Genomic DNA, 25,951 nt, shown 5'->3' with positions numbered 1-25,951 from the left:
CAGGAAGGACGGACACTGATGAGGTGTGGTTCCCCCTCCACCCACTCCCTGGGAGCGGGCTGTGCCCTGGTCAGGCCAGAGCCGGGCCACCCCTGAGTGCGGGCGGGAGGAGGCCAGGAGCCACCGCCGGCGGGGCCACAGCAGGGCTGCGTTCAGTACGTGCGCATGCGCGCGCACGCACGCACACGCCCGCCTCAGGGCAGCACGTGTCGCTCGGGAGAACCGGCTGCAGGAAGCAGCGTGTCAAGAGCAGGTGTGGACAGGGCTTTGGGAGCTGATAACAGCCGCCTGGAGCCCCCTGTGGAGAGGAGCCCCTTCTCCTCTGCAAAGCCTGGGCTTCACCCGTTTTCGTCCTCTCGCTGCCCACCTCCCCTCCAGCCCGGCCGGCCTGGCGCCGCGAGCCCTCCAGCCGTGTCTGCTGCGACAGGCAGGGTCATGGCCCTGGTGAGAGCGAAGGGACGCTTCCTGGGAGAGTAAACAGATTTTAGGGCACTTGGCCTGGTGTTTTCTACTTCAGAAGACACCTTTCTAGAAACTGTAGGGGTCAGAGAGTCGGAGTCCTTGCTGGCATTTGTTGGACTGTGCTCGTGGCGGGTGTGGGGGCGATGCGGAGCCCTTTTGTCCTTCAAACCCAGGGCTTCAGAAGCCAGCGAGCCCTTCCCAGACTGACAGACGGAGGCACAGAATAGCGCTTCCTTGAATTCCCTCTCCTTTTCCGTCTAACAGACGAGGTGTAGCTTGCATAGAGACATCTCTGTGCTCTCTGTGTTTAAGTTCACATTGGATTATGGCTGATCCTTCCGTGCCAGGGTGATGCTTGTGTGTTCCTGGAGGCAGGATGCAGAGGACAGCTTTCAGGGCCTCTGTTCCAACACGTTCGGTCAGTGTTCCCGCTGCCTTTAACCAGAGCTGCCTGTCTGCCGTGCAGCCCGTCTGCCACCACCCACCTCCTTCCCCTCTGCTGGACAAGGGTCCCATTTGGAGCCCTCACCCAGGGCTGTGCGTGCCAGGCCAGTACCTGCTGCGAGGTGCTGTCCCGGGAGGACCTGGACCTATGAATTCGGGTACATGGTTCAGAGACAGGCTCGCAAGCTCCCAGGCTAGAGTTTCAGAGGCGTTTCCCTCTCCTCGCTGCTAAGGCCACTCTTCACCAAGTCCTGTCCCCTTCTCTCCGCTGCGTTTCCTCGTCTGAATTACCACGTGCAGCCCGTCTCGTTGGTGCAGGCTCCCTTTCAAGGTTCCGCAGCAGAGGATGCAGGTCCCCACAGCCTGCGAGAGCCACACTCCCGCTCAGCCTCAGGCCTCCACCATCTGGCTCCCGAGTCCCTCTGCAGCCTTGCCCTCCGTGTGCCCCATGGGCCTCGTCTGCCCAGGTGGGGCCTCCCCACCTTCACGTGCAGAGCAGCAGCCGGGGGGGCCCAGCATCGTGTCCCACCCTCTGGGGCTGGTGTTTTACACTTCCGTGGTCTCACTCAGTAGTGGTTTCTTGTGCACGTTTTATTTTCTGAGACATTGCATCATCGTGAGCTCTCAAGCAGGGACTGAGTCCTGAACTGACGTGGCTCCCCGTCGCCCAGTCACCCACCTTAGACACTAGTGGAGAGATCAGAAATCAGTCATCGGAGAAGACATCTGAGCTCCTCCCAGGACGTGACATCACCCTCTTCAGGCTTGTGCCTCAGACAAGACAGTCTTGTGGGCAGAGGTAGCAGAGTCCCTTCAGAGGCACTCTGCCTGTGGACCTTTTCTCTAAGCAGCATCCAGCCTCTTACCTGGCCCAGCACCCCTCAAGTACCTTCACTTCACGTGACAGGTGCTGTTGTGACTGGGGACTTGTCTGAGAGTGCTGTGTCCCCGTGAAGTCCATGACCTCTGGAATGACGCCTGACAGAGAATTATCAGGGTTGGGCCCTGGCAGGTGGAGTCCAGGGAAGGTCTGCAGGGGTAGGGCTGCCACCCTGTCCAGTGATGCCTGGTGACCCCGGATCAGGCAAGGATGGGTCTGGTTCTTTCCATGGCAGGTGGCCTGAGCCCCCCCATTGCCCACGTGCCAGGCAGCAGCGCTCTGGCTGGGCAGTGATCACTGTCACAGCTGCTGACCCATCCCCGAGGTCAGGGTACCATCAGCCCAGCTGCTCCGGCCCGGCCCCCAGGGCCTCTGGGTGCACTGCAGCAGCCAGCAGTCTGCCCTCCAGAGGGCCTTCCAGAGCCTCCTCCCTGTGCCAGGCCAAGCAGGGGCCTCAGTGTGGCCCACGGTGGGGACACGGAGCCCGGGAGTTGACCCCTGGAGTGGGCACTGTGCACACCCTGCTTCTTCCTTCCTGGGTCGTACAGCGATACTTTTACCTTTTCTTGGAAAGTAGCTCTTAAAGAAAAAAAGAAACAGTTGGCCCGATAATTTTTACTTCTTCTTTCTTTAGATGCATCTAGAATTTTTTAAAAAAGAAAGAAAGCCACAGTGGGTGTGTACAGACAGGATGTCCCGCCAGGCGCGTGTCCCCTTGGGTGAGCTGAATGCCCTCTGCACCCTCAGCCCAGTGCCCACAGCAGTGCGGCCGTGGACACTCGCTCCTCCAGAGCGCGGTGGCTTGGGCAACAGAGGGATGGTTGGGGGGTGGACCCGGCTGTGACCCTCCCCCGAGCCAGCACCCCAGGGCTCAGGGCCGCCCAGCACCTGGCACCTGGTGCCCGCGGTCTGTGGGCCCTGCACATTCTCCCCGCAGGCTCCTGTGGCCGCTTCGTCTCTTTATTCACACCTAGCCTGTGTCTAGTCTGGTTTTCACAGTCATTGCCACTTGCGTTATCCAGGTTCACCCGGCCTTAGTCTCCATGAGCGATCCTGTTGGGGCATGAGGGGTGTCTGTCTGCTATGGGTCCGCATGCACTCACCCTTCCCTCAGGTCCCCGCCTGGACCTTTCAGGAGTGAGTGATGGGGGTCCCATCAGTGTCAGATTCCCTGCCAGCACTGGGGGAGCGAGTGGGGACAGCCCCTGCAGAGCCTGGGGCCATGGGGCCATCCTGTCCTCGGGGGAGGGACACAGAGGCCTGAGGTGACTTGAGGTCCTGGAATCTGGAACCCTTCTCCTCCGGGGATGTCATCCTGGTTCCCAAAGCTGCTGTCTGCACGCCAGTTCTCTCGCCTCCTGTCCGCTAAAATGGACAGCCCGTCCCACTTCGGTTGAGACCTCACTGCCTGTGTTACAGGGTCATCCCTACGCTGCCCGTAGGTCCCTGTGCCAACGCAGCCTCTCCTGCCCTGGTCCTTCGGGTGCACCATGACTCACTGAGTGCTTTCTGGGACAGCTGCCCTTTGCATGAATCCCCTGCCTTCTGCAGAAACATCTGGATGACCCGGGCTGATCCTTGTCTCTGTGGGACACCCTCCGTGACGGGTGACCGCAGTCGCCCTCCTGGCCCTGCTCCTCTACCCTCCTCCTCGGGTGGCGCCTGTGAGGCAGGTGGGAGGGAGCCCCGCCCATCGCCCCCACTCCCTGAGCGGACCCCCTGGGGGCGGGGGTGCCTGGTCCTCCCCAGGCATCCCCCCCGCTGGGTGTGTCAGCCGCTCCACTCACCCCGCAGGGCCTGATGCACTCCAGCGGCCCTGTGGGCCGGCACCGGCAACTGGTCCTGGTTCTGGAGGGGGAGCTCTACCTCATCCCGTTCGCCCTCCTGAAGGGAAGCTCCTCCAATGAGTACCTGTACGAGCGCTTCGCCCTCATCGCCGTCCCTTCCATCCGCTCCCTCGGTCCTCAGGCCAAGGTAAGTCAGGCCCGCCTGGGTGTTTGGGGCGCTGTCCCTCTGGCTGGGCTGGCGACCGTAAGGAGGAGGTGTGGACTCCCTAGTTTGCGGCTGGTGGGGTGACTTTGGAGCAGATCCGTCCGAAGGCAGGGGGACAGCCTCCCGAACACTTTGCCACCCCAGGAGGCCACCATGTGTGTCATTTCTCTCTGCGTTGCTTTGCTGTGACACCAGGGTTGGGAGCTACTCCCAGCACTGAGTCAGGCTGGAGGCCGTGCCGCCTGTCTGAGGAAGCGGGTCACCCCCTGGGGGCCGCGCTCACCCGCCAAGCTGACCGCTGAGTGGGTGCCGAGTGTGCCCAGCAGAGGGGCTGCAGGCAGGGAGGGCAGACAGATGGGATTAGCGTCAAGTGGGCAAGGGCCCCACAGGCCGACAAAGAACCGAAAACAAATGGGTGGCTTTCAGGACTTGGGTCTCATTCAGCAAAAATCAGCGTGGGATGAACTCTGTGGACTCAAGGGGGTGACAGTGGCCCACCGCAGGTCAGGGCTTAGCCCACAGCCACCCCTGGCCCTGCCCACCTACCTAGAGGGCCTTCGGAGCCAGCCCTGAGCCCTCTTCCCTTCTCTAAACTCGCCCAGATACCCTGAGACCTGGGCTCCCTCCTGCCCCAACACTCCTGCCCCAGGCCTGGGTGTGGGCGGCCCCCACAGGACCTGCCTTGGCCTCCGTTGACCTTGGTCATTGGCATGGTTCCAGCCGGGTCAGTTTCTGCCTCATGGGTCTTGGAGATCTTAGTTATGACTGTTTTTGTTGCTGAATTGTACTTCTCATGGGACAGAATCAGTTCAAGGTGAAAGAAATGATTTTCTCCAAGTTTTCCTCATGTCCATGGTTGACTGTGAATCCCACCCGTGAGCCAGCTGTGTGCCGTCCGGCATGGAGGGTCAACTCACCTCTCCTGCTGCCAGGGCACCCTGGGAGGCAGAGATGAACCAGAGAGTGGAAGAGTCCCGTCTCCCAACAGGCACCCGAGAGGCATTTCTCTTTCCCAGTTTAAGGCATCACCAGGTGGAAACACCAAAAAATTATTTTGAAATAATTTGATACGTGATGTTTTCCCCAGAAAACATCAGAAGGCATCGTGGGGGAAAATCAGAACTTTGTTGGGCTTCTTTATGCTGATTTTATAATTCAGTGATGTTTTTCATCTTTCCAATTGTAGTGCCTCTAAAGGACTTAATTTGGCCCTGTCTCCCCTGTGACTTGCTTTTTGCAAGTTTAAACAAAATCACCCCTCAGAGCCCCTGTTGCATCAGGAGTGGGTTCCCCCTGATTGAGGGGCTCACAGGGGAGCCTGTGGGAGGGAGATGGAGGTGGTCCTGCCCTGCACACCCTCGCCTCCTACACGCCCTGTCCCACCCCCCTCCGGCTTGACAAACATCAGGGGGTCTTCCTGCCATCTATCTGGTCTCATTGTTTTCAAGAGCTTGTCACTAGCAGGTGTGATTCTCAGTCAGGCATGCACCTGTGTCAAAAAGGTCTTGAAAAGTAGAGTGAACAAGGTTATCAGGAGAACAGGTGGAGCCACGCTGGATGCAGCCCTGCTGGAGTGCTGGCATCTGCCTGCCCCAGAGAAGCCCTAATGGGTGGCCCGCTGTCTTCCTTCCCCTCCAGTCTCACCTGCGGAAGAACCCTCCCGCCTACTCCAGCTCCACGTCCATGGCGGCTGTGGTCGGCAACCCCAAGCTCCCATCGGCGGTGATGGACAGGTGGCTGTGGGGCCCGATGCCGTCAGCCGAGGAAGAGGCCTACATGGTGTCTGAGCTGCTGGGCTGCCAGCCGCTGGTGGGCAGCGTGGCCACCAAAGAGCGGGTCATGAGCGCCCTGACCCAGGCCGAGTGCGTCCACTTTGCCACCCACATCTCTTGGAAACTGTCGGCCTTGGTCCTCACGCCCAGTGTGGAGGGCACCCCTGCTGGCAGCAAGAGCTCCTTCGGCCACCCCTACACCATCCCTGAGTCCCTGCGGGTGCAGGATGACACCAGCGATGGCGAGAGCATCTCGGACTGCCCACCGCTGCAGGAGCTGCTGCTCACGGCCGCCGACGTCCTGGACCTGCGACTGCCTGTGAAGCTGGTGGTCCTCGGCTCCTCCCAGGAATCCAACAGCAAGGTCACAGCCGACGGGGTCATCGCGCTGACGCGGGCCTTCCTGGCAGCCGGCGCACAGTGTGTCCTCGTGTCTCTGTGGCCTGTGCCCGTGGCTGCTTCCAAGATGTTCCTGCACGCCTTGTACTCGTCCCTGCTGAATGGCCTGAAGGCCAGCGCGGCCCTGGGCGAGGCCATGAAGGTGGTACAGAGCAGCAAGGCCTTCTCACACCCCTCCAACTGGTCAGGTAGGGGCTCGGGCGCCTGTCAGAGGGCCTGGGGGTGCAGTCAGGGGTGGTGGGGGGTGAGGATGGGGGCGGGGAAGGGGCTGGGAAAGACTGTGCGGAGAGGCTCAGGGAGGGGGCCTCGCTGGCCGAGCCAAGTCAGTCTCTCCTCACTGTGGCATTAAAGTGGCCTTGTGAGCAGGAGCATCAGAACGGTTTGCCGTCAGAGCACGGGTCAAGCCCCTCCTGATGTCGTGTATACTGGGTGACCCATTTTACGGCCCTCATATGAAATCCCAGACTGTAGGAAAGAGCAGTCAGTGTGTTTAGAAAGACCTGAGATTTGGTCGTCGGAGGACTTGGGTTTGGTCCAGCTCCGCATCAGGCTGTGTGACCTGAGACGGGTTCCTTGCCCTCTCTGAAGCTCAGTGTCCTCGGTGGTGCCACGGGGGTGACGGTGGTGGTGCTGGCATCTCCCCGTCCACATTTGAGACAGTCTGAGGAGCGGGTTGAACGTCTTGTGATGCGTGAGGGGCCGGCAGCATGTGTGTGCCCAGTGGTCCCACCGCAGGGCCCTGTGAGGGGCATGAGGGCCTGGGAGTGGAGGGAGCATGTTCCCTGTGACATCTGGTCTGCCGCTCAGCTCCGTGCGATGATCTGCGACCCGCTCTGGACCCCCCACGTGGGAGACCCTCCCCAACGGGCTGAGACAGAGTCCAAACCCAGACCCAGGCCTCTCATGCGGCAGGGCCATTTTGCTGCCACACTTCACGATCCTTCAGTTTGCGGTGGTCTCTCTGAATTGGCCCCTACACCTCCCCAGGGCCTCCAGAGCAGAAGACAATCCCACCAATGCCACAACGAGTGTCTTAAACCTTGAGAAGCAGAGGCACACCAAAAAGACTACTTTCAAACATTTATATTTTATAGTTTTAATGGCAAAAAAATATACCATTCATTTATATGTTTAAAAGGTGGGAACAAAATGGCTTTCACCTTACTCTTCCTCTCAAAGTAAATCCAGTTGACGTGAGCTGAGGTTGCTGGTGTTGTTCCCCAAAGGCGGGTGAGCCCTGAAGTGGGGCTGTGGCGCCCAGGGGCCAGCAAACAGGAGCCCGCGGGGGCCGCCCTGGGTGTGGCGCTGAGTTGCCCACGGCCAAGGGCTGGTGCCGGGTGGGTGAGCCATGTTGTTGAGGAGTGGAACGTGTTTACTTCACAAATACATCATAGCTGTGGTCTTGTTCAAAAAGGTATTCAAAATTCAAAGCAGAATCTATCCTGTTTCCTCACGTGGCTGAAGAGAAGCATTCAGTTGGTCCAGCAGGACTCCTCTCTGGCAGCCCTCAGCTCACGGCTGGGCCCTCCCTCTGCGAGGCAGGGGGCAGGCAGGCCCTGCGGGTTTGGGCCTGGCCATGTTGCCAGACTTCTTCTGCCAGGAGATGTGGAAATCAGAGGCGATCACGCCCGTGGTTTCCATGATTGTTCTCAGCACATGGTGTCTGTTTATATCTGTTCTCAGCAGTCAGAAGGGGCTCTGAGCACCGTGTGGTCCCACAGAATGTACTGCAGGGTTTGTGGGGACCCCCCTGTGCTTGGCCATTTATTCTTGACAGGGCCTCCCAACCCCACCCCACATCTTCCCAGTGTGCTTATGGACGTGGTATTTTTGTCATTGTTTAGTTTCAGTGACAGACAATAGAAAAGCCAACTGTTCTGTGGGAAATGGTATTTAATGATGCGGCCCTGTTACCCTTAAAAACAGCCTTGGCACATTCATTCTCAGAAAACCCTTCCCCTCCATTACTTGGGGCAGGTTGGTCCTAAAGTTGCCGGGGGAGGCTGCTCCACTGTGTACTTCCCCCAGGCCCTGCTTATGGAAGTGGGTGCTGGGGAAGAGGAAGGGGGACGGGATCCAGGCAGACGTGTGGCTCCTTCCTCCCCAGCCTAGGCTCCGTTTGCTCATCTTACAACTGGGGGATACCTCCTCCTGTCCCCTCATCTGGTGGCCCCGAGGAGTCAGGCACACCCGCCCCTCCGTCCCCGGGCACATTCCAGACCGACACAGATTAATTTCAGGGAAAACAAGGCAGATCATTCCTCGGGATGGTGGCCAAGCCAGGGAGGGGCCCTGGGGGCCACACAGCCTTTTCTTGCCTCGCTCACTGCACAGTTACCTCAGCAGCTTTCCTGAGCAGCTCACCCAGCAAAAGAGTATCAAACTGCCCCAGTGAGTTAGCCATCCCGGTCCAGCCCATGGAGCAGCTGTCCTTGGCAGGCCTCTCTCTCTCTGGCACAAATGAGCTGTAGAGACCAGCTGGGCTGGGTGAGGGTGGCTCTGAAGTGCTTTCTGGGCTCCCCACAGGGTTCTTGCTCATCGGGAGCGATGTGAAGCTCAACAGTCCCTCCTCGCTCATCGGCCAGGCCCTCACCGAGATCCTCCAGCACCCAGAGCGGGCGCGGGATGCCCTGCGAGTGCTGCTGCACCTGGTAAGGGGCGCAAGGCCCTCGCGGGAGGCGGCTGGAGATGCACAAGGAGCAGGGCAAGGCTGGAGGGATCCCACAGCACTGGGGGGCGTGAGCAGGTGGAGGGGACATTGTCCCCAGACGTCTGTGCGGTGGGCACAGTGTGCAGTGTCACACCGATGGCTGCAGCCATCCTCGCCCAGACCCTGTGGGGGTTGGCCAAGGGGGGCCCTGGAGCAGGGCCTGACCACAGGTGCTTCCGCCCCATGGCTTTGGGCAAGTGACCTTGCTCTCCGAGCCTCAACTTCCTTGAGTAGAAGGGAGGATAAAACTTTACAAGGTTCTCGTGAGGGTTAGAGAAAAGGTGAGTAGCTGGCACATAATAGGGTCCTAGTAGCTGAGAACTGGTATTTTATAATCAAAGGACACTGGCCTTTCCCTAAACTCAATTGGAAGAGTCCAAGCCCAACCCTACTCTTGGTGGGGCCCTGGTGAGAACACAGAGGCCATACGCCATTTTCTACAGAATTGAAAGGTTATAGATAAATCAAGCCAGGAAACAGTGACATAAAACTTGTTCCACCCTTCCACCTTGATAACCTGGAAGGCAGTTTCAAATAATTTAGAATTCTTAGCTTCCTTGGAGTTCTGTGCCAGAAAGACCAGTGCAGCCCCAGCCCAGACCCCGTGAGGCAGGGGGAGGTGGGGGACCGCCCACGCCACAGCTGAGCTCTTTCCAAACCCAAGGCAACAGCCACCCCGTAGCTTAGAGGTGCACACACGGCTCTGCCTGTGCTCAGGAGGGAAGGACCCAGTGAAGGCTTCTCCACGGGTCCTGGCGGTGGGCATGTTCCCTTGGCCAGGGGAACGCCATGGCCCATGAGGCTGGGCATCAGCTGTGTGGACTCCAGTGGGGGATCAGTCACGGACATTTCCTAAGCTCAGGTCTGCCTGAAGGAGGTTTTTTCAGGCCTGACAGAAATCAGTGTGTGAACAAGAATGCTGGAGCCTGAAACCTCCGACAGCTCTTGGGCCAGCCACAAGGCACCCACGCTGCCTGCCACCAGGTGGACGTGCTCTTGTGCTTTGAGAATTTGGGGGAAGACTTTCTCAACTGATTTTAACCTGTGCCTGGAAGCTGCACGGAGCCTTTATGTTGCTCAGCACTAGGACCCTTGTCAGGTTCCTCTTGCCCCGAGAGGTGCCCTCCTTCCTTGCTGTAGCCCATTTGCTTTCTCCTCCCAGGCCAGGCCGTGGAGCAAGAGCCAGGCCTCTCTGCTCCCATTCGGCCTTGAGGCCCCTCGAGTACATCTAAGGGTTTTCTCTTTCTTCTTGGCTTCATCTTCTGGGGTGAGTGTAGGGGCCATGGGTCAAGTTCACCAGTCTTTTCCTCCTTCTATCCACTGGACAGTGTCTCTAGGGCCCTTCTAGCCCAGGGGACAGCCAGCTGGCTGCCTGTCTGTCCTGCCCGGGAACGTGCGTTTCCTCCTGCCTCTGATGTCAGCCCCCAGCATCCCAAGGTTTTACTCTAAGAAAAGTCTCAAGTGACATTCTGGACAACTCTCCTTCCCCTCCAGTGACAGCACATGTACCCCAGAGCAGCTGACATCTCAGAGGGACTGAGGTTTCCCTTAGAAAAACCGCCAAGGAAAGGCCTGTGCCTGTTGCAGGTGCTGTGGATGCTCCCTGGGAGAGTTAAGGTGGCAGTTATCTGGCAGCACTGATTTAGGCCCTGGAAGGTGGGAGGGGCCCGTGTGCAGGTGGACACAGGTTCCAGAGGACGGAGGAGGAGTTGGAGGCCTGGGGGGACAAAGGCCCCACGGTGGGCACTGCTTGGTGTGTGTGAGGTGCACGAGCAGTGAGGGGGGTCCTGAAGGCCTGAGGGTTCATCCTAGTGATGGGGCACAGCTATTGCAGGGTTTGGGCAGGTCCCTGGCCGGAGACTGGTTTTCAGACAAGTCACTTCAGTGTCTGTGGAGGACAGCCGGGAGCTGGGATAGGGAAGGGACAGGACTCTTCTGAGTCTCCAGACTCGGCTCTGATGGTAGCAGCCCCTCCCTTGCAAGACACTGGCTGTTGCTGCAGTGTGGTCCTCAGCCCTGGGTGCCTGGTGGCAGCTGCCAGCCCTGCACAGCTTCCCACATGGGCTTTGTGTTCCCCCAAAGCCACCTGGAGAGAAAACAGGGTACGCCCCCGCCCACCCCGCGCAGAGTGGCACCTCACTCCCCCCTCCCCTGCAGGTGGAGAAGTCCCTGCAGCGCATTCAGAATGGGCAGCGCAACGCCATGTACACATCCCAGCAGAGCGTGGAGAACAAAGTGGGCGGCATCCCTGGCTGGCAGGCCCTCCTCACCGCTGTGGGCTTCCGGCTGGACCCCCCGGCCAGCGGCCTGCCGGCAGCCGTCTTCTTCCCAACCTCCGACCCGGGCGACCGGCTCCAGCAGTGCAGCAGCACCATCCAGTCCCTGCTGGGTGAGCCTCAGCTGACAGCTCAAGCAGGATAGTGGGTGGCCCCGGTCCCTGCTGGGTCTCAGACGGGGAGGAGCGAGGGTCTCCTGAGAAGTGCTGCGGAGTCCCAGACACAGACTCCTCCTGATCTGGGGGAAAGGAGTGCTCCTGACCTGGTGTTTCCATCTGATGGCAACACATCCTCTTACCCCTTCCTGGGGTGACATGAGGTCTTGCTGGGCAAACAGTAGCTGCTATTAACATTTATTCAGCAGCTTCGGATCTGACAGAGCTGTGTGGCTCACCCCAGGGTGACGCGGGGCACAGAGGCTCAGGGCTGCCCTTTGTGCTTCACTCGAAGTGGGTGATGCTGCCTGAGCAACTAGTTGGTGTCCTGGCATGTGACCGTACGCCTGGAGGACACAGCAGGGTCAGGACTGGCCCTGCCTCCACCTGCCCTTCTCAGAGACAAGTCAGACACGGATACACACATCTGGCTGTCCCGAGCTTCTGAAAGTGCCACCAAAGCTGCGCGTTTGGGTGCGTTCCCCTCGGAAGGTGCAGGGCTGGGGGTGCAGAGGCCCCTCCGGGTTAACGCCTGCCTCCTCCTTGCTTTAGGTCTGCCCAACCCTGCCCTCCAGGCCCTCTGCAAGCTCATCACTGCCTCGGAGACGGGCGAGCAGCTCATCAGCCGGGTGAGTTGAGCCAGGACGGCTGAGCCCGGGTCTGAGGACTGTGCCGGGTTGGAAAGACAGTGATTTGGCCCCAAATAGGAACCTGCACGTGATGCAGCCTTGCTTTTTTTCAGCTTTCGTAATGAGAAGGAAAAGGCAAGGGCTGGGGGTCGAACTGCCCTCTCCGGCAGGTGCAGGCACAGAGGAGCAAGTTCTCCCAGTGTCCTCCCTGGGCACTGAGTCCCAAGGGCCTCAGAGGATGCTTAAGGGGCCCCAGTCACCTGTAGTCCCAGGGCATTTCCTGAACTCTCCATTCAGTGGTCTCCTGCACCTTATCATCCCTAACCACCAACTGTTTCTGCTGACTGACAAGTGCGGCAGCCACCTTACCCAAGCCAGCAGGTGTAGGGCCATCCCGTCAGGGTGGCTACAGGTGCTCCAATACCTATTCTTAGATCAAAGTATGAACCCTGCCTGAAACAAAACCACCAGTGAGGCACAGTGGTGAACACAAAGTCAAGTCTCATGAAAGATACTGCTTAGCAGGTTTTCAAAAAGTGCTTTCTTTTAGGAGAATGTAGATCTAATTCAGAGAATCGGAGGACTCTAACCCTTAGCATCGTGTAGGCCCTTCCCAACTTGGCCTAAGAGCTTCTGATCTTCCTACTGGCCAGTGAGGGTCTGGAACAAGCGCTGGGGTGACAGCATAGCAATCCCTAAAGAGCACAGAGCAATTTTCTCCAGTCACCTTAGAATGTAATCATTTGAAAAATACATGTTATTAGATATCAGCAGATTTCATTTTAGCAGAGCTGTTTCTATGTGGAAATAAAGCTGCTCCATCTAGGGTTAACCTCAGCAAATCTGATTGGTTCCTGGAGCCTCCCCCTACCTGGGGTGGTTTCCAGCTTGGATTTGGAACGTAGCTCACTGATCTGGCCCCTTCACTGAGTTTCTGCTCATTTTGTAGTAAGTGTGTTAGACCTGCTTGTTGAATAGAATCAGCAAGACACTTAAACATCCTGAACCCAGGAGGGCTACAAGCCTATGCTCTACAAAAAGAGAAAGCCAGAGTTACATTTACAGGGCCAGGCTGAGCATCCAAGCAGCCAATAGCTTAATTTCTAGCTTTTGGTGGCAGCACAGGGACCTCCACAGGGAAGCGTCCTGGGCTGCCCCCAGTGGCTGGGGGAAGGTAGGCATTTCTGAGTCACTCTGGAACCAGAGTGGACTTTGCTCTACAGAGTGGCCTATCCGTGCCCACTGTGCCCCTCTCCCTCTCCTGGCGAGGAAGGGCAGGGCCTGGCCGACCCTGGCCCCACCCCCACCCCCACCACGTCTGGCCTGGGCGTGGCTGTGCATTCTCCTGTGTGTCCCTGCTGACTCTCACTCCTCTCCCCTCCGGGTCAGAGCCGCGGGCCCGGTGTGGTGCTTCCTACAGCAGTGATCAGCTTGTGTTGCGTAACTACCTGTGCTTAAGTCTAAATTCTCTTCTTTCTCTCTTTTTCTTTCTTCTTCTTATAATCTGCTGGCCGAAGGCTGTTAAAAATATGGTTGGAATGGTGAGTACCACTCTGAGTAGCACTGTTGTCAGGTGAGCCCCTCAACCCGCCCACCCCGAGGTCCCCCTGGCACTGCTGTCTCGCCAACACGCGCTCAGGCTGGGGGGGCAGTGCCGCTGGCTCAGGTGGTCTGCCCCGTCTCCGCTCTGGCTCCCCTTTCCTGCTCCACCCTTCTTGTGCTCTTGATTTGACCTTTCAAGTTCCCTCAGAACAGCAGGGGCAGGAGCAACACACTGTGAACCCACACGAGGCCCCGGGTGGAGTTCACACATTCAGCAGGTTGCGTCTGGGAGACCCCACCCCTCCTCTAGGCCCCGAGTCCCCTCCTGCACTCATAGCCCCGTGGCCAGTGTGCGAGGGAAGAGGCTGGAAGCAGAAACCCTGCCTAGGGGCTGGCCCTGGAGCTCCCACAGAGAGGACAGCAGGACAGTAGGCATGGAGGCACTGTAAAGAGAATTTCAGATGCTACCCACGTGTAAGGTCATTAGCGATGATAATGACAGGTGACACAAGAGAAACTTGGGGACAAACCCCTGGGGGCCAGATGCAGCCGACGCTGCTGACGCTCTCCCCGCTCAGCTCCACCAGGTGCTGGTCCAGCTGCAGGCCGGCGAGAAGGAGCAGGACTTCACATCAGCCCCCATTCAGGTCTCCATCAGCGTCCAGCTGTGGCGGCTCCCGGGATGTCACGAATTCCTGGCAGCTCTAGGTAGGATAGAGCATCCTTGACTTCATTGGCTTCTTTCATTCTATTTTTAAAAAACCTATTTGTCTAATTTCTATTGGGTAAAGGTGATAGACTCTTAGGGGGTCTTAGTGTTTTCTTAGTTTATTACTTAAAAATAGCTAATGCAAAGGCTCTAGTGCTTTAGCACTATTTCCAAATGGCCTTCCAGCTTTGTCCCACTCTCCCTACATTATGATTTCCTCTCTCCCATTTGTAGTCATTGCGTTAAGATGAATCTGTTAGATTCAGGTATCGTTGGGAGTCAGGCCATGATTAAAGAAAATAAAGTCAAGTCATAAAATAATGATTTCAATATTGGTCCCTATCACTGGCTACTGGAACTTGGCAGAAAAAAATACAATTGAAACCACCTTTGATTGATCACGGGGACCTAGAACTGCTTATTCCAGGATCCCCTTTCAATCCAGAACACTTCCATTTTCAACACTGTAACCCAACTGAGGCAGCTCCCAAAAATATGGCTCCTTTCTTACCACAGGTGCGTTTGTTGATCAAACATCTTGAGAGGCTAAGCTGCTCTCCTCCTGCCCCACTTTAGTGCCTGTGTGACTTGCTGGAGAGCCATTCACTCCACACATTTTTTGTTTGTTTGTTTTTCAACACCTGTTCTATGTCAGGCAATGTTCTAGGCACTGGGGATGTAGCAGCAAGCAAAGGACAAAAAGCCCTGCCCTCTTACCAGAGTTTTCATGCTAGAGGGAGACAGACAGACATAGAAAGACCTAATCTAAGGGGAGCACCTCAGAAGGTGAGGAAGCACCATGACAGACAAAAGCATTGGGGTCACAATGATGTGCTGGAGGGGTGGAGGCAGGGAGGCTGGCAGGCCCAGAGCCTGTGGGTGAAAGATCCAGGCCGAGGGAAGAGTGTCGGTGAGCTTGGGCAACGTGCAGGGGACACGGGGTTAGATGAGACAGACAGAGGATGGGGTAGATCCTGGGGCTGTGAGGCCAGTGGAAGGCCCTTGGTTTTTAACCTGATGGAGTGGGGCGTCTTTGGAGGTTGACATGGCCTGGATACACTGATACAGGGACCAGCCATCAAACATGGCAGGGCAGAGATTCCTTTTTAAGGAACTTCTCTTCTGCTTGGGAGGCCTGGATATTCAGTATTGGGCCATCTTTGCTAGCCCATTTGTAGATGACCTTTCCCCGCCCAACTCAGCTTAGGGCAGGCTCCATTTGTTTTTGAAGGTAAAGGGGGAAAGCCACACAGCCCCGCAGGGGCTCCAAACCCCCTGTGAGTAGATGCTTTGATGTCCTTTATGATTTGTATTATTTGCTTGTTTTCTGTGGACTTAAAACATAGGCTTCTTGGTGTAAACATAGTAAATTTATATCTGAATAGGTAAGTCAGGAGCAGATGGAGCAAGGGTGAGAAAGATCAGGTCCACACCCAGGCTGGGTCTCATCTTTGTGACAGGCCGCAGGGTGAGGCAAGAACGAAGCCAAGGCCCTTCTGTATAAAGGAAAAGCTCTTGTCCTCAAGCAGGGCCTCAGCCCCGCTTTGAGCGTGGGTGTGACGGAGCCAGCCCTCCTCCCCTGTGGACAGGCTGTTTCTGATGCCCCTTTACCAGGTGTGTCACTGGCTCTCTCTGGTGTTGGGATCCTGGGTGACTTTCATTGATGCTCCTCTACGTCTCCGTATTTTGCAAATCCCAGTGATACTCAAGGGGTGAGTTGGGTGCACATACTTCTGATTTTTAAGTCCTCTGACTGAGACTGGGGAGAAGTGCCCCCTCCAGCCCTTGGCACCATCACACCCGTCACACAGCTGTGGTTTATTTAGAGAACTCAGTTCTATTAGAGCAACCAGTTCAAGTTACTTTGATAGAGTTTTCTAACTAAAAATGTTACATTTATATTATTAGATATTCGTTTTCAAAGTGCTGAGGTCTCTGAGACCTTCCTGTTGTTTTCAGGGACTGTTTATTTTTGAGTTCAGAGAGGAAAATGTCCCATAGCAACCCGAATGCTGAGTGGCTACTCTACTGAATCTAATTCCCAAAGGAATGATAGTGTCAGAACCAATATCAGAGTTACAAGAATAAAAAAGGCAGAGACAGATTTCTCCTTTGGCGAATGCTCTCCGTCATCCATCAAGTATCATGGGTCCCTACTGTGGGAACACTGTGAGGTCAGAGGAGGGGAAGGGCCTGGGATCACAGGGCCTTGCCCCCTGGCTGCCAGCACCGAGCGTCTGCACTGTTTCAGGCAGAGCTCAGTGATCCGCTGAGAAGGTGAGTGAAGACGTTCCATGCTGAGGCTCCCAGGCCCTAACTCCTTGCTCGGTGGCGCTGTCTATGGACGCGGCACTGGCTGTGGTGTCTGTCTGGCTTCTTCCTCCTACATTCTTCCTGGGAGACATGCTGGCTGCCTCTGTAATGGCCCCTGATGAGTCTTAAGTGCTGTGGCAACAGCTCGTTAGGCAGCCTCCTGCTCAGGAGGCTCCTCCCCTTGGTCGTGCCAGTTCCGTGTCTCATTAGAACTGTTAGGCTCAGGAGCAGCCCTTTAGGCTCTGGCAGAGAGGAATGGAGTGCCTGCAGGGCAGTTCAGCCAATACAGCAGATTCTGCAGCATCAGAGAGAGCTCATCTCAGAGCCCTTGTGGCAGACACTGACCACGCGTGGAGACACTGTCCTTGCCCTTGAGAAGCTCCCACCTTCCCCTGCACTAGCTTTAAATATTGGACCTAATGCCGAATGGAGTGGCCATTGTCTGTCCTGGACAGTATTCTTTAAGTGGACTGTTCCTCTGCAAAAGAATGGAGACAAGTGTTAATGAGCCTTACTAATTCCCACCCTTCCCTCTGGAGAATGCAGTTCAGCGCTCTACAAAGGGACAGAGGTCCACACACAGCAAGGGGGAGCCACGCTGAGCAGGTGTGATGGTCGCAGAGCTGGCCCCCGTTGGTTCACGTGACTTGACGTTCACATGATTGACGTGCAGGTGGGGGGCCCAGGCGGGGCTTTCTGAGGGGTCTGCAGGGGCTCCCCTGGGACTGTACGAGGAGCCCTAATCCTTTTTAGGACATGCAATCTTCCCTAAGGAAGCAGGTGTTTATATTCTTTGTTTCTATAGGCTTTGATCTCTGTGAGGTTGGTCAGGAGGAAGTAATCCTGAAGACCGGGAAACAAGCCAATCGACGGACGATGCACTTTGCGCTCCAAGCCCTGCTCGCACTCTTCGGTAAGAGCTCCGTGTGGTGCCACCCCAAGTGGCCCCCAGGAGCCACGGGCATGACCCTGATTATCGTTCGGGAAGAGGAAGAATTAAGTGAACGCACCTTTTCTGTGTGATATGGAATATGTTCAAGGAAACAAACTCCCTGCTCTCGTGGAACTCAACTTACGATGAGCAACATGTAGTATGTGTTAGATGAGGTGCCACCATGTGCTCTGCAGAAAACGTGCAGATTAAGGGACTAAGGAAGTGAGGGTGGCATCGCAGCAGAGGAGATGAGGGAGCAGTGGTGCCCAGAGCCGGGCCTGCGAGGCAATTTTCAGACCCTGGGGCAAGCCTGCCTGCCTGCCTGCCATTCTCAAGAGGCCCAGTGAGGCTAAATGCTGGCTCGGATGGTGGCCAAGGCTTGAAGGCAACCAGCAGGGCCTGCTGATGAATGTGCTCAGAGAAAGAGGGCCAAAGGTGATATCTTGTTCTTTGGAACAGCTGCCAGAATGGGGCTGCCTTTGCTGAGATCTTGAAAGTGGCAGAAGGAATGGGATGGGTCTGAGTTCCCTCTTGGACACCTTCATAGGCAGCTGGTTAGACGAGTCCAGTGTGGAGACATAAATGTGCACATAGGTCTGAGGGGAAGAGGGCTGTGTCCTGTGGGCACTCCTGGGGTCAGAGGTCACAGAGATAAGGAGGGGCCCGGGAAGGATCAGTCCACGAGGGCCAGGTGTGATTGACTGTGCAGAATACCAAATTTGGTGGCCACTGTTAACCTCTACACGCACTGGGGAGGACGAAAGCCTGACTGGAGTGGGTTAAGAGCAGCTGGGAGGAGAGGCCGTGCGGAGAGGAGGTTGCTAGGGTGTGGAGCGATGGGGCCGGAGCTGGAAGGGATGGCGCGTGAGGGTTTAGGACAGGGGGCATCACAGATCGCCCCATTCAGAACAGGAGGCTGCCATGGGGTCCCCTGAGATAGGGAGCAGAGTGGAGATGGGCACATGGTGGGGTCCGCAGCACACAGGGCTGTGGGCACTCCCGGGGTGTTTTTGTTCCCAATGTAAGCTTTACTTTTCCAACAGGTCTATGTTTTTCAGGCTTATAAGATGAATTGAAGTTGTGTATAAGTAACACTTGCATAATGCTTTGCTAGCTTCTATGCATATAAGGATGCTTGTGAAAGAAAAATAACCATACAGAATTCTAACTGTCCTCTGGGCACCTATGTTTTGTCTTAGATTCCACTGAGCTGCCCAAGCGCCTCAGCCTTGACAGCTCGTCCTCCCTGGAGTCTCTGGCCTCAGCCCAGTCTGTCTCCAATGCTCTGCCCTTGGGCTACCAGCACCCTCCTTTCTCTCCCACTGGTGCAGAGAGCATAGCCTCAGATGCCATCTCTGTGTACAGTCTGAGCTCCATTGCCTCCTCCATGAGCTTTGTGTCCAAGCCTGAGGGTGGGTCAGAGGGCGGAGGTCCTCGAGGAAGGCAGGACTACGACCGGTCCAAGAACGCCTTCCCACAGCGATGCACCCTGCCTCGGAGCCAGCTGTCCCCCCCGACCCGCCCTGCAGACAGCAAAGATGAAGAAGAATACGAAGGGTTTTCCATCATCAGCACTGAGCCTTTGGCAGCCTACCAAGAAAACAGAAAGACTCGCTTCTCACCAGATCACAAACAGTCCCGCGTCGGGACAGCTGGCGGTGTGAAAGTCTCGGTAAGCTCCAAGGGGAGCATAAGCACGCCAAACTCTCCAGTTAAAATGACTCTGATTCCCAGCCCAAACTCACCCTTCCAGAAGGTTGGAAAACTAGCAAGTTCAGATACGGGAGAATCAGACCAGTCTAGCACAGAAACAGATAGTACCGTGAAATCCCAAGAAGAAAGCAACCCAAAGCTTGATCCACAAGAGTTGGCCCAGAAGATTCTAGAGGAGACACAAAGCCATCTCATTGCGGTGGAACGTCTTCAGAGGGGCGGTGGTCAAGGTAAGGGCACTAATCCTGAGGATGGCATTTCCGTGCCCAACAGCGCTGCTGTCTTCAGAGCGTCAGAAACAAGTGCATTCAGCAGGCCTGCCCTCTCCCACCAGAAGAGCCAGCCGTCGCCAGTTACTATCAAACCAAAGCCCCCAGCCAGAAGCTCTTCCCTACCCAAGGTGAGTTCAGGATACAGCAGCCCCACCGCCTCAGAGGCGTCCATCAAAGACAGCCCAAGCCAGCACAGTGGCCGGCCGTCGCCCGGCTCTGACTCCCAGACCTCCCTGACCGACCAGCCTCTCTTTAAGCTGAAGTATCCCAGCTCTCCTTACAGTGCTCACATTTCTAAATCACCAAGGAACATGTCCCCGAGCTCAGGCCACCAGTCTCCTGCTGGAAGTGCACCATCCCCAGCTCTCTCCTATTCCTCAGCTGGCTCCGCTCGCTCAAGTCCAGCCGACGCTCCTGACATAGACAAGCTGAAGATGGCAGCCATCGACGAGAAGGTGCAGGCTGTACACAACCTGAAGATGTTTTGGCAAAGCACGCCCCAGCATTCCACGGGACCAATGAAAATATTCCGGGGGACCCCTGGAACGATGACTTCCAAGAGAGATGTCCTCAGTCTATTAAACTTGTCACCTCGGCACAACAAGAAGGAGGAAGGAGCAGACAAGCTGGAACTTAAAGAGCTGTCTTTGCAGCAATGTGGAGAAACGCCCCCAAAAGCCCCTCCCAACGGACACTGGCATACGGAGACCACCTCGCTGAGCACGCTGCCGCTGCCTGCTGGCCCTCCTGCCGCAGTGCCCACACGCCCTTTGAGACTTCCTTCTGGAAACGGCTACAAGTTTCTGTCCCCAGGAAGATTTTTTCCTTCCTCTAAATGTTAAAACATCTTTTACACCCACCAACACCGGCTTGGAGCACAGCGGCCACAGGCCAGCTCTCTGCACTCACTTGGCCTGCTCCTGAATGTGGCCGCCCCAGCATGGGTGTGCTCTCGGGGCGCGGGCGCCGCCACTCCCAGACGCCACACACACACACTGGTAGCCCCTCTGGGATTCTGGGCCAGATTCACCAAAAGCCAGGACTTCTGTGGGATTGGTACAGGAGGCTCATGGAATTTTCTACACATGTCACCAAATGTTTGTTTACCTTGGAACTCCCTGCTTCTCATCTTTGATGTGATTCTTCAACAGGATTTTTGTACAAAAATGGTCATGGTTCTGGGGTGGGGAGAGAAAGGGAGCACATATTTTGCTAAGAGGTATATATGCAGTACCTTTTATACATAGAAATACAAACAGAGCTTTTTTAAGGCCTTCAGGTGCTGGTTGGGGGTAGGGTATATAAAAATCTAAGTTGAGTTCTACATGAAAGTGTTATAGTAGCCAAAAAACAGGATACTGGTTTTAAAAATGCCAATGATTTATAATTAAATTGTAGCAGTTTTGGTCTCATGATATTGTAACATCAGAGTAACAAGGCAATAATTCACTTCCTGAACTCTGCTCTTTGAGGGCTACAAATGTCCCTGGGGCCCCACTGTCAACCAAACTTGAATTTTCTTAAAAAAATTTATGTAACTCTTATCCAGGCATTTTAGAACTATGCAATTGTGATTTAAAAATGCAACTTTGTGCTTTTAAAACATTACTGACCTTTTTTGTACGTGGATAAACAACTTGGTTTTATTATCAATAGTACTTCGCATTTATAGCTCTTATTTTTAAAAGCTCAAAAAGTTTTTTAAAATGTCAAATTTTGAATAGTCATCAATAAGCAATTATCAAGTTTGGAGGGGGGAGTTTGAAATTATTCAGTCTCCTTATAAGCAAAAAAAAAAAACAAAAAAAACCCCAAAAAACAAACAAAAAAAACAAAAGAAAAATCCCATGGCTAACCAGATTTAACCAGAATCTAGCCATCCAGCTCTTATTCCCTTTATTACCTGCTTAATTTTATTATCTTTTCCCAACGCCAGGCTTCTAAAACCCCTTCTGTCTAAATCTGTCACCAGGTTCCCACAATCCCAGTACCTCACATCTGTGAGGTGCATTTGGACCCTCATCTTAGTGTGACCAGTGCCCCTTGCTCCTGTGGTCTGAAGGACAAATCCCCTCCCCCCGACAGAAGACTTTAATGTCCAAAGCCTCAGAGGCAGGGAGCCTTCTGCTGGGATATACATCTGAATTATTGCTGAACAGGGAAAGAGATATTCCTAAAAGTGTTGTCATAGGAAAAATAAAAAAGAGGGACGTTTCCTATAGCTATGACAGCTCACTGATCCTGTTGCCAGCTGGGACAAGACAGAGGAACAGTCTAGGCAGGGGTAACCATTAACATATTTAAATAAAGAAAAGAGGCGCTGCAAATCATGTTAGTCCTAAGCTTAGTTGGAGAATTTACATAAGCCTCTTTTAGGTAATTCTAAAATTGAAATCCTACCATCCTCACTTTGAGGGTCCATCATACAATGGTGGGCAGCCTCTTGTCCCAGGACACGAGCCACCAGGGAGTGGACAGGAGGGGCCTGGCAGGAGGGACACTAACATCAAGACCTCCAGGGAGAGTTTTTAACCCTGGATGGGATCTCACTTTATAAACATACACTGACCAGTTAGCTGCCCTGTTCCTCACTGTACTCTGAAAAGAGGAAGAGATAATATTTATTCAATTTGTCTTACTCTCCTGAGCTATGTCATAGAAGCTTTTTGTGTTTAACCCAACAGCCATGTTGACAAAAGCAAAAGAATGTCACATTCTAACCCTGATCCCAACACTGGAAGAGAAGTACTTTATAAAAAAGCAAGCAACTATGAGGTTGTCTTTATGTCTTTTATAAATGGTAATAAAAGTACCAGTGTAGCAAATGAAAGCCAAGTTTATAGCACTGTGCATTTAGATAGCAAAATCAGGTCCTCAACAACAAGAAATAAACCTCAAAGTGAATTTCTGAATCCACATATAGATAGTTGGGCTATTCCTTTCTCAGCAACTCTCAGCCTCTTTCCCAAGTGCCAAGTAGCCCTGGAGGAAAGGCCGGGTCTCTGCCCCATCCCTGAGGACGAGGGCATAACCCCGTAGGCCACCCTCTAGCGCACATCCTCCACCACCCAGACGGCTTCCCCGTGGTTACCAAGCCAGCGAGGAGGACTCGTGGACCCTAACCTGGTTTTAGTCCTAAATACATTTGTTGTTGTAGGTTTCATGTTGAAAAGCCAAATGGAATATATGATTTATTTTTGGTCCTAGATATAAATTTCAAGGAAGAAAAGCAAAGGTGATGAAATAACAGGACCAATCTAAAAATCACTGTAGAGTTGCCGCTTCTTTATGTTTACTGTCAGTCTTGGGTGTTTTCTATACAAGTGAAATGGATGTAAAATCAAGGTGAAATTTTCAGGCTACCTTGAAAACAGTATGCACTTAAAAATTATGTGAGATTGTATAATTTGCAAATTCTTTGTACAGATCAGAGGTTGGCAAATGATGACCCACAGGCTAAATCTGGTCAGAGGCCCGGATTTTTACAGCCATGAGCTAGGGATAGATTTTACATTTTAAAATATTTATATAAATAAGTACCTCCATAATATTTTTGATTTTACCTCTTGGTCCACAAAAACTAAAATATCTAGCCTTTTAAGAAAAAGTTTGCTGACTCCTGGTACAGATGACAGAAAACACAATTAGCATAATGTTTTGTTTCTACAATCTAGGGAAAGTGAGTGTCAGGCTGTGGATAAAACTGATAGGAATGCGTGGGAACCTGAGCCATGTGGATGGAAGCGAATGACCCCTGCATAGTCCTCGGCTCTTTGCCCCACTTGGAAGGAGTCGATGGGTGTGGGTGAAAGTTACAAAACTATTTTTCCTCACTGTATGCAGACAGCATTGGATATTATTTCTTTTTCAGCTCAGCAAACTGGAACCCCTGCCCCTACTCTACTCTATCAGATGCAAAAACACCAAACACAAGCAATAAAATCTCCCTCTCCTAGAAACCGTGGTATGACCAGAGCAAGGTAGTCGAATCTGTCTTACTTCTCACCAGTGAGCCATGCAACTACTTCAGTGATCTTTAACTCAAGTCAATATACCAAGACAAAATTAGCTACTCAAGCTTACATTCTGCTGCATTTTGGTATTGGTGTGTAGTAAAATGAAGAAGTTCTCACCTCCATCCACTTGAAACGGTCCCTGGTCCACGCGCTGCTGCACACGCTGTCCTCGCTGTGCTTGTCTGTCCCGGTGAATCCCGGTAGGTCGTCACCTTGGCAAGTCCCCAGCTCAGTGCCTGTCCTGCCACCACCCCCACCACAAGAAGAACAGTCACTTCGTTAGTTTCAGTTCAGGGTGGAAAAAATGCCACACAATAATTTGGTTTGCATTTAGTAAGTAGGCAGAATGTGAAAAATGTATACTTTTCATCACATATTTTGTTGTTTTACCTAAAAGAACTGTATATGTGCTTTGTGAACTGGGCCCTTGTCTGTGCCAGACCCCTTTGTCAAAGATGTTCCATGTAAGGACACACGTGGTCACATCTCCCCTCCTCAGACGCCTTCCCCACTTGGCACTCATGCCCCTTGTATGCAGTGTTAGCCATCTTTGGCCTATGTGGACTTTTTTTGTAAATTACAGTTTTCCAGATGGCATTAAACTTTTTATATTATGAAATTTACCATGTAAAAAGAACTTCATATTTTTATTGAGATTGCTAAGGCACTTGGCCTTCCTTTGTGATTTCAGTGTCTATTAAAGCATGAGTTCCTTTGGTTTTAAGTACTGTATCTGAATCACTTTCTATGCATTTTCCACACTTCCTAGGTTTCTTTGCAGTACACAAAGTGGTCATGTGTCATTAATGAGTATGTATTTCTGTCTGGAGTTTATCCTTATAGACACACTGTAGCCTCACGTTTGCCAGGAGCAGAGCCAGAGGAAGCCCATAGCAGAGCGGACCTGCACGCAGCTCATCTGGCCCCGAGCCCTGGGTACCGGTCGGTGGCAGTGGTTTAGATGGCTAAATGCTTCTGATCTTCTGTGTTGCAGGACAGAAAATTCTATGGTTGTAGACAAACAGAGTTCATTACCACTAGATCCCTGTATCTAAAAGAAACTTCCAAGGGAAGTACAGCTGACCCTCAAACAACACAGGTTTTAAGTGTGCGGGTCCACGCAGATGTGGATTTTTTTCAGTAGTAAATACTACAATATTAAACGATCCACAGTTGGCTGAATGTGCAGATGTGGAGCCACGGATATGGAGGAGCCGTGAGGAACCACATATAAACAGCGTGGACTACGTGTTATACGCAGATTTTTACTGTGAAAGGTTTGGTGCCCCAGCCCAGACGTTGTTCAAAGGACAACTGTATTTCAGAAAGGAAAAAAATCCTACCTGTGAAAGTCTGACATGCATGAAGAAATAATGAACACAGAATTAGGTGAATGTGAAAAAAAAAACAAGTATTGATTATACAAAGAGTAATGTCTCATTTGGGTAGCAATAAAAAATTAAAATAAGGAAGTTAAAGTGTTATTTGGGAAGAGAAAAGTAGATTTTTAGAGACAGTATGTTAAGTATGCATAACCACACACAAAAAATAGAAACAGAGGATTATACCAAACTAATTAGTGGAGGAGAAATAAATTTTAAAAAACTTAGTTGACTTAAAAGAAAAAAGAGGGAACAACAAAAACCATTTTAAAAGGAGAAAAGAAAGATGAAATAAATTTTTAAAATCAGTGATAACCAGTAATCATTAAAAATGTAAGTGAACTAAACTTAATTGAAAAGGAGGCTGACAGATGATGGCAACATGCCACATGTTCTTTAAAAAAAAAATGCTGTTTGGAAAGAAAAAACCCAACTACCAAAGCACAAGGGCCCCAAATAACTGACAGTAAAGAATCAGTAAAATAGATGCTAAAGTAAAAGGCACTAATAAAAACAAAGAAGATCCATTTTCTAATGTTAAAAAAAACTTAGTAGAAAGGCAGAATTCTAAATTTGTATGCAGCTAACATTATAGCCTCAAAATTCATAAAGTAAAAATTGGCAGAACTACAAGTTTGGAAAACTACACTACTATAATGGGAGATATTACCCTTTACTCTCAGTACCTGATGGGTTAATTAGACAAATATTTAGAAAGTATATACGGTGGGTTTAAACAATCAGCAAACAGGCTTATGACTTGGAGTGAACCTAGTTTCTGATAGTGAATCAACATTTTTCATAAGCACACACAAAATATTTCATGAAAAATAGACCATGTTCTGGCCTCTAGCAATCAATATCATTGCCACCAACCTAATGAGAGTACAATTCAGTTAGGCATCAATAACAAGAAGATAATCGAAAAGTTGCCAACCACTTAGATATTTTTAAATGCACTAAATAACATATGAACCATAGAGGAATTCATAATAGAAATGAGAAAATATTACGTATCTAAACAGATAGATGCCTCCAGTGCCACCTTGGGAGTTTCTGGGGTTTACTTTTACTAATGACAGAGGTATTTCTTATTTGTTCTACTCAAGACCAGAAGTTTGCACAATAGACTACAAACAATCTCATTTTCACCTGATAAAGTAAAATATATATACTTATTTTTATTTCTGGTTACATGCCACTTTCAGGAAATCTATAAATTATATAATAGCTTAAGAATAAAATTAACTTAAAATTTCATAAAAATTAGTGGGATGCAGTTAAAGTGGCATTTTACACTTGATCTTAGCCAAAAGACCGAGAAGCGATTAAAGTGGCATTTTAAAGAAAA

At 52.7% G+C, this 25,951-nt stretch overlaps 2 protein-coding genes across 10 annotated transcripts in view; one reads left to right on the top strand and one right to left on the bottom strand.

Annotated features, from left to right (window-relative positions):
- TTC28 (tetratricopeptide repeat domain 28) overlaps positions 1-23,942 on the top strand; it is a 598,353-nt gene extending 574,411 nt beyond the window's left edge. For 2 of the 3 annotated variants that reach the window (XM_081252172.1, XM_081252174.1), the window contains 9 exons: positions 3,581-3,760; positions 5,417-6,137; positions 8,476-8,600; positions 10,817-11,048; positions 11,643-11,719; positions 13,237-13,260; positions 13,840-13,969; positions 17,089-17,196; positions 18,417-23,942. In XM_081252172.1, coding sequence (XP_081108298.1) covers positions 3,581-3,760; positions 5,417-6,137; positions 8,476-8,600; positions 10,817-11,048; positions 11,643-11,719; positions 13,237-13,260; positions 13,840-13,969; positions 17,089-17,196; positions 18,417-20,044 — 3,225 coding nt within the window. In that variant the 3' untranslated portion in view covers positions 20,045-23,942. The remainder of the gene's footprint in view (positions 1-3,580; positions 3,761-5,416; positions 6,138-8,475; positions 8,601-10,816; positions 11,049-11,642; positions 11,720-13,236; positions 13,261-13,839; positions 13,970-17,088; positions 17,197-18,416) is intronic. The other variant, XM_081252173.1, reaches the window with a different exon arrangement.
- LOC308626761 (uncharacterized protein) overlaps positions 1-25,951 on the bottom strand; it is a 452,693-nt gene that overhangs the window by 378,490 nt on the left and 48,252 nt on the right. For 3 of the 7 annotated variants that reach the window (XM_081252179.1, XM_081252178.1, XM_081252180.1), the window contains 4 exons: positions 24,079-24,223; positions 23,336-23,459; positions 20,310-20,380; positions 15,774-16,761 (listed from right to left, as the gene is read on the bottom strand). In XM_081252179.1, the coding sequence (XP_081108305.1) occupies positions 16,587-16,761; positions 20,310-20,380; positions 23,336-23,459; positions 24,079-24,137 (429 nt within the window). In that variant the 5' untranslated portion in view covers positions 24,138-24,223 and the 3' untranslated portion in view covers positions 15,774-16,586. Of the gene's footprint in view, positions 1-13,856; positions 13,966-15,773; positions 16,762-20,309; positions 23,460-24,078; positions 24,224-25,951 lie in introns of those variants that run through there. The other 4 variants (XR_014017297.1, XR_014017295.1, XR_014017298.1 and 1 more) reach the window with 4 other exon arrangements.

The sequence above is a fragment of the Mesoplodon bidens genome (assembly GCF_964165515.1).
Source record: "Mesoplodon bidens genome assembly, chromosome: 13".
Taxonomy (NCBI): domain Eukaryota; kingdom Metazoa; phylum Chordata; class Mammalia; order Artiodactyla; family Ziphiidae; genus Mesoplodon; species Mesoplodon bidens.
This window is presented reverse-complemented; position numbering and strand designations above follow the sequence as displayed.